This window comes from Branchiostoma belcheri, unplaced genomic scaffold (genome assembly GCF_001625305.1).
Source record: "Branchiostoma belcheri isolate BF01 breed outbred unplaced genomic scaffold, Haploidv18h27 scaffold5, whole genome shotgun sequence".
Taxonomy (NCBI): domain Eukaryota; kingdom Metazoa; phylum Chordata; class Leptocardii; order Amphioxiformes; family Branchiostomatidae; genus Branchiostoma; species Branchiostoma belcheri.
The window spans coordinates 4,931,818-4,943,618 of record NW_017804131.1 but is presented as its reverse complement, the minus strand read 5'-3'; the positions used below and the strand labels follow the sequence as shown (position 1 = coordinate 4,943,618).

General features: G+C 43.4%; 2 protein-coding genes and 1 long non-coding RNA gene across 4 annotated transcripts in view; 2 read left to right on the top strand and 1 right to left on the bottom strand.

The window, feature by feature from the left end:
* Nucleotides 1-91: 91 nt before the first annotated feature.
* LOC109480085 (splicing factor U2af large subunit A-like) lies at nt 92-2,203 on the bottom strand. Its single transcript, XM_019782239.1, has 2 exons — nt 1,294-2,203; nt 92-547 (listed from the first exon to the last, which is right to left on the bottom strand). The coding sequence occupies exons 1-2, from the start codon at nt 1,718-1,720 to the stop codon at nt 384-386; spliced, it is 591 nt and encodes a 196-aa protein (XP_019637798.1). The 5' UTR covers nt 1,721-2,203; the 3' UTR covers nt 92-383.
* A 1,009-nt stretch (nt 2,204-3,212) lies between these two features.
* Nucleotides 3,213-6,801, top strand: LOC109480126. 2 transcript variants are annotated; one of them, XR_002140817.1, is made up of 6 exons: nt 3,213-3,502; nt 3,782-3,852; nt 4,336-4,426; nt 5,321-5,396; nt 5,638-5,744; nt 6,010-6,801. It is a non-coding gene; the product is annotated as an uncharacterized LOC109480126 (long non-coding RNA). The 2 variants fall into 2 exon arrangements; XR_002140816.1 differs by having other exon boundaries at nt 3,218-3,502; nt 5,333-5,396.
* Nucleotides 6,802-7,439: 638 nt separating this feature from the next.
* The window catches only part of LOC109480014 (O-acyltransferase like protein-like), a 13,893-nt gene continuing 9,531 nt past the window's right edge, over nt 7,440-11,801 (top strand). The window contains exon 1 of the mRNA XM_019782144.1: nt 7,440-7,913. Within this exon, the coding sequence (XP_019637703.1) occupies nt 7,664-7,913 (250 nt within the window). The 5' untranslated portion in view covers nt 7,440-7,663. The remainder of the gene's footprint in view (nt 7,914-11,801) is intronic.

Below are 11,801 nucleotides of genomic sequence, written 5' to 3'. Positions count from 1 at the left end.
GAGCCTCACCGGCGAGCCTACATAGTTTTTCTGCATCATAGACAGCCATAATCAAGCCGCTTGTCATTCCTTGTTGTATACAAAGTATTTCCAAATATAAATTCTTACCAGCTTAATCCGATGCGCTAGGCTTGCCTTCTACAATCTCTGCCAACGTGGCCTACTTCATGGCACCTAAAGCATTCATCACCCGGCCTCGAGTTGGCCTGTCGTCCTTGCCTTTAAAGCTTAAGCTATTATCATAAGTGTTGGCTCTAGAGGCCTTACTCTTAGTTGCGCCAGCCTTGGGCATCTTGCCCTGTGACTCTTTACAAACTGGGCTATAACCTTAGCCAGCCGTTTGACCAGGTCGCTCCCGAAATGGCTCTCTCTGCTTGCCTGAGCTACCAGCACCTCCCCGAGGGCCAGGGCCCTGTGGGTCGAAGGCCTCCACTGGTCGACCTGCGTACCGCACCAGTTCCTCCCTGATACCCGTGGTACGCCCCTGCTTCATGGCGCCGAACTGCTTCTTCAGCTCTTGGACCACATGTAAGTGTGTTGCCATAACCTGTATAAATGACACCACAAGTCCAATTAACGTGTGTCATACACATGCAAATTGCAACCTCAAACGCTCCCGCTCACACACTGTACGTGTAAGCAACTTCCCATGAAGCGTTTCCGAGCCAATGTACTTTTATACCGACCGCTCCGTACGCCCCAGGCGTACAGCGATCCGTACATCTCGGCTCCGCGTGCCCTTCACGCTCACCACGCGGTACCCCAGCGTTCACCTATTGAACGCCTTACCGCTTGTAACACATTACAGGGCGCCTCGCCCTACACGTGAGCTACACGATGGATAAAACCATCCGCACACCCGGTGTACTCGTAGCTCACCACGGGAGTAATACCACTTTGTAACACATTACAGGGCGCCTCGCCCTACACGTGAGCTACACGATGGATAAAACCATCCGCACACCCGGTGTACTCGTAGCTCACCACGGGAGTAATTAGGTATCCACGCTAGGAAACCACACTCGCGCCTCCAGGTGGGAATGTGCGCCCTGCGCAATCAAGTCTGCACGTGTGCCATTCCCCCTGCATTACAAAATTTGCATACAAATCCGACCGAGGTTCTACATACAGACTAAGACGATGTACGAAATCAAAACAATGCTACCAACACGAGCAACGTACCTTTACGAAACTCACACACGAGATAAAACAGTCAAATACATGGTAGCAACCAAAAGCCATCATTCAAACTCCGAAATGCAGAAAATTCGACTGCAAGGACTGTGCCCTTACCGCCCGCGCCGCCTGGGGCTGCTCTAGCGCCGGCCCCGGCTGCGGGTCCGCTGGAGCTTGTGCCCCGCTTGCTCCCGCCGAGCGGCCCGCTGTCCCTGTGGCGTTGCCTGTTGTCCCTGCGGCGCCTCCTGTTGTCCCTGCGGTGCATCTTGTTGTCCCTGCGGCGCATCTTGTTGTCCCTGCGGTGCATCTCGTTGTCCCTGTGGCGCATCCTGTTGTCCCTGCGGTGCATCCTGTTGTCCCTGCGGCGCATCTTGTTGTCCCTGCGGTGCATCCTGTTGTCCCTGTGGTGCGACGTTGTTCTGCGGGTCTGGTGGCTGGATGTGTTCCACTCCTCCCTGCTCGGGTTGGCGTTGTTCGTCCCCCTTCTCGGCGTGGAGGTTCCCGAAGCGCTTGGTTCCTGAGACATGTTATCTGACAACGACATAAATATAACACGTCAGAACTTGGACTCTCAACTAAGTCCCCCAACCCAAGCAAGAGTCCGCCACGCTAGGTAGTTAGGCCAGGTCGTGGACGCTTCAGGAAACTTGACTTGAGCTTTCCTCCCCGTTGAAAACATAACAAGCCAAACCACCCCACACAATCCCGCAAATGAGAAAACAAGCATACACATGTAAATGCAGGGTCTCAGGTGCGTATTACCGCATCTGTACAGTAAAATCAAACGGATAAAGCAAGGCGCACAAAGACGCCCAAAATACTTGTAAAACCCGTCCTAAACGGGAAAGCTTTACCACCGCCACACCCAAACCTTTTGGAGGCGACTTAGTCGGGCTCCGAACTCAGTCAGCGTACACGTGGCTGGGCTACTGCTAGCCGATGAGACTGCTTCTCTGGCAAAACTGGCGATGCTGGCGTGGCGATGTCTCCGAATGAAAGGGCAGAATGGAGTGCGCGCGCGCCTTATAAGGGGTTTGATTGGTGACGTCATTTCGGATGACCAATCACAGTGCAGTGAAGATATGGCATGTATATGGTATCCTGGTGACGGCGTTAACGCCCTGTAGGATATCGTTACCAATCAAAATGGAAAACAAAATGACCAGTTTGTATTTAAGGACTGATCAGCGTACATAATTGGGGATTTGTGGTAAAAGTGGGATAACATATGAGGGTCAGGAAATGTGGTTTTGGGTAGTGTACCTCAGAAGTAATTGCTGGCTTTCGGGGTAAAGCCACCAAATTTGCAGAGAGCTTCAGTTCAGAAAGCAAACCTGGCAAAGACTTATCACAACTATAGCATGGATTATTACTTTTACTCGGCCTTATGCTCGTTGTATCGGTACTGGATGCTCCGGTTTGGAGACAAGTCTTTTGTGTGGGACTTTCTCAAAAGTTTTTGAAAGATCGCGGGTTATACGCCAGTCGAGTTTACTGTGCCGATAGTTATCTAAACACGCTAAGACCCTGTTTACACCAGACTTTTATTTAGCTGTTTCAATCGGTTTTTCAAAACCCGGTTTTCCCTAAAAACACGACTTTCTCTTACGCCACAACACGAACAGCTACTTGTATTTCTCTGTACAGGTAGGTCATCTATAAGTAACGCTCTACAGCACGGCTACGTGATCACAAGGAGCCACAAGCACACTGCGATGGTTGTGTCCCGGGATCCGTGTTGACGTACTGAGAAGATCGAGTTACAAAGGTACGAAGGCCCACAACGACACTTCCACAGCGCGCTTCCAAGGTACCTTCCATAGCGCGATTCTGCGAATCTTCCACAGCGCGATTCTGCGAATCTTCCACAGCGCGATTCTGCGAACCTTCCACAGCGCGATTCTGCGAACCTTCCACAGCGCGATTCTGCGAACCTTCCACAGCGCGCTGCCAAGGGACCTTCCACAGCGCGATTCTGCGAACCTTCCACAGCGCGATTCTGCGAACCTTCCACAGCGCGCTGCCAAGGGACCTTCCACAGCGCGATTCTGCGAACCTTCCACAGCGCGCTGCACGAGGCCCTACAACCCCTCCCCTATTTTAGCGGACGGTCCCTTATAGTGGACGACCTGTGACCTGATGGGTCAAGGGTCGTACCGTATATTATGGGTTACATTACAGCTACGGCCAGCATAATTTTTGTGTTCTTGTAACGTTAGACTTAGAGTAGAAGTAGATTTCCTGTGTTTTTATGTAATTGTCTTTTTTTTTTTGGTTTCCCACCCCTCCCACGTGTGCAGAATTCCAGAAAAGGCGGCTCTTTGAGGTGAGTTGGTTTTCTAATGATAAGTATTTTATGACAACTACTAAGCTAGCTTTTGTCAGTAATTTTATATTTAAAAAAAAAACATCTAGTAACCTCCATTACCATCAATACACCATGTTGACGTAAAACTAAAAGTCACTGAGAAAGACATTTTGTCTTTACTGCAACGTGCCCCAAGTGACCATGCAGTAAGGAATTTTTTCTATATCAAATATATAATATAGTTATGTTTAATATTGTTTGATTCTATATTAAAGTTCATTTTGGTTCGCCATTCAGTTTGCTCCTGATCTAAGGCCTGGCTATGGAAACATCTGTACCAGCTCCTTGTCTTCGGCAGTATGACACTGGTAAGAAGTTCTATTGTTTTTTTTAAATCCTATATGCCTTGCAGTTTGTTATCTTCCTTAATATCTTTAAAAAATCAAACACAACTTAAGATGTGTTATATTTCTTTTTTTTTTAATTTCATGACTGTGAAGTAAATATTTACCTTTTCCCATCTCCTCACCAGGGAAATTTATATAAGCTGAAATAAGTGTATAAAGAAATTGACCAATAGTAGCCCTAACAAGTTTGCTTTCATCCATCTTACTTGGCACCGTATGACTTTCAAATTCTTAGCATTGTGGATTTATTTGCAAATCTAGCTTTTTTTTCATAATTTACCCGACAATACTTAACCCATAAATGTGTTTGTCACTGGATAAAACTATTCCATGCATCTTATTTTGTTGGTGACCATAGCAGAATCAATTCCAAATGTGGCATAGTATACCTTGTTTCTTTACCACACATGCCTGTCCTGTACTATGATTTATATTTCCTTACAGAGGATGACCTTCTCCGTGACTACTGGAGAAGAGGATACCAGTACTCTGAAATTTCTCTTTTTTTATCACAATTTCACAATGTTCACCTCAAGTAAGTAACGGCTGTTAACATGTTAAGTACATGTATATATGCCAGTCTATCATAAAATTTGGGCCAGGTTCATCTGTAGTTGGCTATAATCTGTTTAGGAAGAATAATGAAATATATAGGTGTTATTTTTTACTGTATAGGCTATTGTTTAATGTGATGCAGACTAACAGTTTTCCTTTTGTTTCATTTAATAAAATATGATCTTGCTGTGGCCCCAGGTCAGGCCCTGTCTGACTTGTCAACATAATATTTCCAGTTTTTACTGACCAGTGTCAACTAACCAAAAAACTGCACTGTAAGTTCTTTCCATTCTAGCCATCTCTCCTTTTTTGTCTCTCTGCAGACCTCTTTTTAGGTCTTGTCTCAACTTATTTTCTATTTACTGCTCCGCCCCTCTTTATGTTCAATTGTCTCACTTGTCAACATCCTTAAATCAAAGGTGGAAGTGAAAAAATGGTACATGTACCTGTTGCATTGTTTTCATAGTATGGTAATGAGAAGAAGCCTTACATCAAGTTACATGTATGAATCTACAGGCACTTCTAATGTAATTTTAGGGCACCTGTTAATCAAACTGTAAATGGTTGCTTACAGCAAGAGCTTCATCTTTTGATGAAAAATCTTTCAATGTAGAAGTTGATTTGTTAGAAAAGCTGTAATCAAATTCAGTCAGCTGTTGTACATCACACAGACATACCTGTCACACCTGGCTGTTGTACATCACACTACCTGTCACACCTGGCTGTTGTACATCACACTACCTGTTACACCTGGCTGTTGTACATCACACTACCTGTTACACCTGGCTGTTGTACATCACACTACCTGTTACACCTGGCTGTTGTACATCACACTCCTTGTTTTAACCGTTTTATTTCCTGTTTTTCTTACTAGTATTTATTTTAGATTCGAGGCAATGACAGACATAACGTCATCTTCGGGCGGGATGAGGCTGGATGTCCCACCAGACGTAAATAGACCATACTCAGCGATTTTAAGAATGTTGTATATACAATGTATATTTGGCACATTAGTATATAATTGTTGTCTGATATCCATGTCTGCAAACCTGGCAAGTCTGGTGAAATCACACAGACGTATATTGGAAATGCCATGACTCAACGAAAAAAGTAATCAGTTTTTTTTTCTAAACTTTATTTGTACTTGTGCAAGAAGGAGGATAGAAATTATGCCATATTTCTTCACTATAGGACAACTTTGGCAAATGCATTACTCTGGTGCATTTGACGAGGACCAGGCAAATTTCATGGGTGAATGCATCCAGAAAGAGGTGCCGATCCCTCCGGATTTGTCCTTGGTGAGACACAATTTCCAATGTGTTACATTCTCATCATTTGTTAATAATTTTGTCTCACTTTAAGTTTTAAAATAAAGTTGAATTTAAATTACAACTAGGAAGACAAGGAGTTTTTAAACTCTCATCTGATGCCAAAAGATGAGCACTATGGACCAGATTTTTGGCAAATAAAAAAAACTGAAGTGGGCAATTTAGAGAACCAACATTTAAATTGGTTTGGCCTTAGCTGTCTTATATATAACCCATTTTCTTCTTTTGGCTATAGGCGATGGAATACCGCATCATGGTGCTCCTCCCAGAAGCGCTGGCTGTCATTTACCACATAATGAAAGGCACAGTAACGATGGAGGAGGATAGGGATTATATCCGGAAGGCGGGGTGTTGGGAAGACCTTTAAAGACCAATAATGTTAAAACACAACGTTAACAGTTCTTGAAAATAGTAATTTGGGATACAGTAGGTATTATTCAAGGAACAAAGATGTTTGGACACAAGCTACACTTGTCTGATGTTATGGAACATTGAATCTTGCAAACTATCTTTTCGGTTATTAATTTCAGGCATCAATTAATCCAGTTAGATTCTGTCAATGTCTAAATGACATCACGGATACCACCTCTGTAATGTAAAGCAATTTCTATACATTGTTGGGGAAGACCACAGTTTCTAAGTTTAAGTATGGTACAAATCGTATTTACTGTCTGAATGTTTAAATTTGAATGCTCATGAAGAAATTTATTTCAAACAATCACAACTTTACTTACAAGTTACAATGCTATGGTAGTGGATTTTCATGTTTCAAGTTTGAAAGTACAAGCTGTAGATAGTGGAAAAAAACAAAGCAGTGTACGAAAAGAGATATTGAAGTCCTAACAGTGACATTAGTAAAGGCAATACTCGTTTATGCAAGAAAAGGTCACATTTACAATCTTTCTTTCTAGCTTCAAGCAAGAAAAAAAATCAATTAAACCTACTAGTAGTGTTAATTAAAGAAATACACCTTCATATCATGCAAAATGTTGTTTGTAAGGATCAATAAAATTTTGTAAAAGAATGAGTGAAGTGTTTCATTTTTGTAAGTTTTCTATGATACAGACATCTGGATACATTCTGACAGGTAACCCATAAGGGCAGAATACTCTTCATGCTGAATAGATTTAGAGATGATAAAAAACAATGTCATGTTAGACCTATGATCTTTATTACTAGTAATTATACTTCTTGAGTCACACAAAGTAAAAAAAAAAGTTGAGAATAGCCTACAAAGAATCCTTGGTCCAGTGCGCTAGGAAAAGAAAATAGAACACAACAAATTCGTACTTAATATAATAAATCATTTCCCTTTTAATAGGGGTTGAAATATGATTACGTTTGTACAGTATCTGAGCTGGCTATAAGGGACCGTCCGCTAAAATAGGGGAGGGGTTGTAGGGCCTCGTGCAGCGCGCTGTGGAAGGTTCGCAGAATCGCGCTGTGGAAGGTCCCTTGGCAGCGCGCTGTGGAAGGTTCGCAGAATCGCGCTGTGGAAGGTTCGCAGAATCGCGCTGTGGAAGGTTCGCAGAATCGCGCTGTGGAAGATTCGCAGAAACGCGCTGTGGAAGGTTCGCAGAATCGCGCTATGGAAGGTACCTTGGAAGCGCGCTGTGGAAGTGTCGTTGTGGGCCTTCGTACAAAGGTGAGGCGATCCGACTCGTCATTGGTTCCAGGGCAACGTAGCCTGGGGTCAAGTAAGGGTCGAGGTCAACATGCTACAGCGCTCCGTAATCACGAGATTTAGGCTAGGTGTGGTTCTACGTCAATCCCGCTGACCACAAGTGAATGAGTCACCAGGTAGTCCTATAGGTCGTTAGGACGGGTATATATAGTGGATACTGCAGGGCTGGTAGCACACCTCACGCAGAAGTCGCCAGGTGCACAAAATGGCCACCAAAGTAGGACTTGTTGTCGCGATCCTGTCGCTGGCATGCTGCTCCACTACGGTAGAAGGGCAGTTCTCACCGAGCTTCTACGAGACGTGGGGATACTACATCCAGCTGGCCTCGACCAAGCCCATTGACTGGAACACCACCATAGGTTATCTCATCGCTGGTCAAGTCCAGCAGTCTTGCTACGACCAGAGCTCCAAACTTCACACCGACATGACAGCTGGCCTGTCTTACGCAGTTCAGAGTAAGAAAGTTACGGCCACACCAATTTAATTTGTTGGTTCTCGGATTCGCCTCTTCGTTTTTTTCTGATTTGCAAAAAAAAATTGATTCTGGTCCTGAATCAACTGAAAAATGCTCATGTTTTGCCCCCCAACAGTTGATGAAAGTCCTTTTCTTCCTAGTTGTTACAGTTTTCCCATCTATCATTGCAGTGGTTTGATTAAAATTCAATGTTTAAATTTTAACCCAGCCTTTTGTGTTGACTTCATGGCTCATTTTGTAGCATTTTTAAAAGCCTATAATAGGATGCCTAGACCTGTTTTTATTTTTATTTTTTTTCGCCCTGTCGCTTCATATTTTTTCTGAAAAAAATCCGAGAACCAACAAATTAAATTGGTGTGGCCTACCAATAATGTTTTCAATTGGTTTTCTTCTCTATGAATAGTTTGCAGCTCCACATTTTTCTCCTGAAAACTGGGATCGATCACACAAACACTGCAGATTTGGGCGGGCCCGCGTAGGCAAGGTGCCTGTTTTTGTCTTTTTGTTGTTTGACTGTTGGGCCCGTGTAAACAGCTGTCTTTAATCATTTACTCTTTGGAGAACAAAGTGTGAGTGGATCTAGCTTGGTAACTATACACAGTGTCAAGCACGTTTTGGCAAATATTAATAGATGACATTAATGGTTATTACCCGTGACTGTTTCAATATAACGACCGTCCCCTCCCAACTCTTCCCATCTTAAGTTGTTGATAGATATTGTCGTTTCTATAACATATTTGGCCATTCGGAATCACATTATATAGGAAGGCACAAAGAAAGAATAAAAGCTTGACCAGTCATGCGACCAAAAGGAATTCGTACACATACCACACTTAACGATGGGGACGCCTATTAGCCATGTGCTACAACGGCGTTCTGTCTCTTTGACATATGGGGCCTTGTTTGACTCATTATTTTTATTAACCTTGACATTCGCATCATTTTGATGTTTAAATCATCGAAATCCGTCAATTCTGACAGGAGATATGAGTGTTCAAAGAACCACGCACAATCTGGCTATTTCCGGCAAAAGCGTTGCTAGGGCCATTGCTAGGGACGGCCTCGGAGGCACTACCCTTTAAAATTAGCTATCCTAGTCCAACTTCCGGACTAGATTTTGATCTTTTTGTGCTTACAATGAAGCCTATATATAGTATGCAATAAATCAGGAAGCTATAGATCGTGAAATGTTTGCTTTAATTTGTTTTAAAACATTACACATCGTCTATATGAAATGTATATCGGAAATATAATGTATTCGTAAAACCGTTGCTACCTTCGTTGCTGTTGGACGTAATGCGTACTTCTGACACATCCTACATTACTCCTGACTACTTTACTCCTGAAATTGTTTTCTTTACAAAAGTATATGCTGGAACAGTTTTATTAGTTGCCAGATTTGAAGGACAACGTGTACAGAGTTACCCCGATCAAGAGTTCGAATTTGCTGTGCCTTCCATGGTGCAAGCCTTTCCGTACTCCGATGGCGCTCTGCCAATCCAGAATCCACGGTGCAGTTCAAAGCGGCGGTATGGGACTTCCTCGATATTCAATATGAACAGACAACAATATTTCAACAAAGTGTGACGCCTAGGCTGCAACAAATGTCCCACAAAGCTGGAGCCACTACACACTGTCCTTGAAACAAGACGGGCGCCAAAATTTATAGGTTTATTACAGTACACTTGAGAAAGAGCACATTCAATATCCCAAAGTTTTACAATGTGTTTGATCGGTCATGCGTGTGTTTTGTTCAGGCCAAAGTTCAGCGCACGTCTTGTTTCAAGGACAGTGTGTAGTGGCTCCAGCTTTGTGGGACATTTGTTGCAGCCTAGGTGCGCACTGTGTTGGAATATTGTTACTCAGTGAAGGAGGTCAGGACCTCCGGACGGAGTGTTGTGAAGAGCCGTTTTTTCGTGTTCGCAGTCAAAACACAGGGTTCTCTTTGTGAATCCACGGTGCAGTTCAAAGCGGCGGTATGGGACTTCCTCGATATTCAATATGAACAGACAACAAGAAGCCATAGGTAACAATCCTCCGTGAAGTTTTATATTTTGCAACAAATATCATCCCAAGCGTCAACGCCAGGCCTACTGTACAGACATAAGGCAGCGGTTAATACAATGAGGGCGCGTCAGAACCATAAAACATAAAAAGACCTAAATCCATTACTGCTCTCAGGGCCTGTAAAGATACTGTGCTTCAAGTTCGAAGTTCTTTTAATTACACACACACAATCATTGCATTCACATAAAGATCGGACTATCATGGACGTCGTGTCACTAGTAACAAAGACAGCCCCACCGTCTTACCGTGCCTGTTACTTATTAAGCGCGACTGGCAAATTCCAGCAACAGTTGCGGCCAGCACCGCGAGTGTTACTGCCATGGTACCACTTATCGGCCCCTCACCATCTGCCTGAAGTTCCACCCCCCCCATCGCTATTCCAAACAACGGGTTTTTCTGGACCATTCCAATTTGCCTCACAATTGTAGGGGTGCATCTGCAATATTACATTGACCGCGAAAGCAGCCACGGCAAAAATACGCACTCGTGCATCAACACGGGCATTCCCGCAGACGGCGTATAAAATTGCATGCCGATTACACAAAGAGAACCCTGTGTTTAACTGCGAACACGAAAAAACGGCTCTTCACAACACTCCGTCCGGAGGTCCTGACCTCCTTCACTGAGTAACAATATTCCAACACAGTGCGCACCTAGGCTGCAACAAATGTCCCACAAAGCTGGAGCCACTACACACTGTCCTTGAAACAAGACGTGCGCTGAACTCTGGCCTGAACAAAACACACGCATGACCGATCAAACACATTGTAAAACTTTGGGGTATTGAATGTGCTCTTTCTCAAGTGTACTGTAATAAACCTGTAAATTTTGGCGCCCGTCTTGTTTCAAGGACAGTGTGTAGTGGCTCCAGCTTTGTGGGACATTTGTTGCAGCCTAGGCGTCACACTTTGTTGAAATATTGTTGTCTGTTCATATTGAATATCGAGGAAGTCCCATACCGCCGCTTTGAACTGCACCGTGGATTCTGGATTGGCAGAGCGCCATCGGAGTACGGAAAGGCTTGCACCATGGAAGGCACAGCAAATTCGAACTCTTGATCGGGGTAACTCTGTACACGTTGTCCTTCAAATCTGGCAACTAATAAAACTGTTCCAGCATATACTTTTGTAAAGAAAACAATTTCAGGAGTAAAGTAGTCAGGAGTAATGTAGGATGTGTCAGAAGTACGTATACGCATTACGTCCGACTTAGCAACGAAGGTAGCAACGGTTTTACGAATACATTATATTTCCGATATACATTTCATATAGACGATGTGTAATGTTTTAAAACAAATTAAAGCAAACATTTCACGATCTATAGCTTCCTGATTTATTGCATACTATATATAGGCTTCATTGTAAGCACAAAAAGATCAAAATCTAGTCCGGAAGTTGGACTAGGATAACTAATTTTTAAGGGTAGTGCCTCCGAGGCCGTCCCTAGCAATGGCCCTAGCAACGCTTTTGCCGGAAATAGCCAGATTGTGCGTGGTTCTTTAAACACTCATATCTCCTGTCACAATTGACGGATTTCGATGATTTAAACATCAAAATGATGCGAATGTCAAGGTTAAAAAAATAATGAGTCAAACAAGGCCCCATAGGTAACACGAATAATTTCCTAACTGCGTTTTTCGTACCAAAATAGCTTAAAAATCGAATTTTAAAGCGCCATAAAACTTTTAAAAAAGTAGAATTTTGAGAAAAAATTTACATTTTTGTTATCCCCATCAAAAGTTGTATCAGCCTATCAATTTTCATCAAAAACGTTGATATTTAATTTTCTGCCCCTCCCCCTT

What these genes read in the sequence shown, in the direction of transcription:
- LOC109480085 (XM_019782239.1), bottom strand. Translation starts at nt 1,720, where the DNA reads ATGTCGTTGTCAGATAACATGTCTCAGGAACCAAGCGCTTCGGGAACC. An exon ending in AGCCCCAGGCGGCGCGGGCG is followed by an intron (nt 548 to 1,293) that starts GTAAGGGCACAG and finishes TCATTTATACAG; the next exon opens with GTTATGGCAACACACTTACA.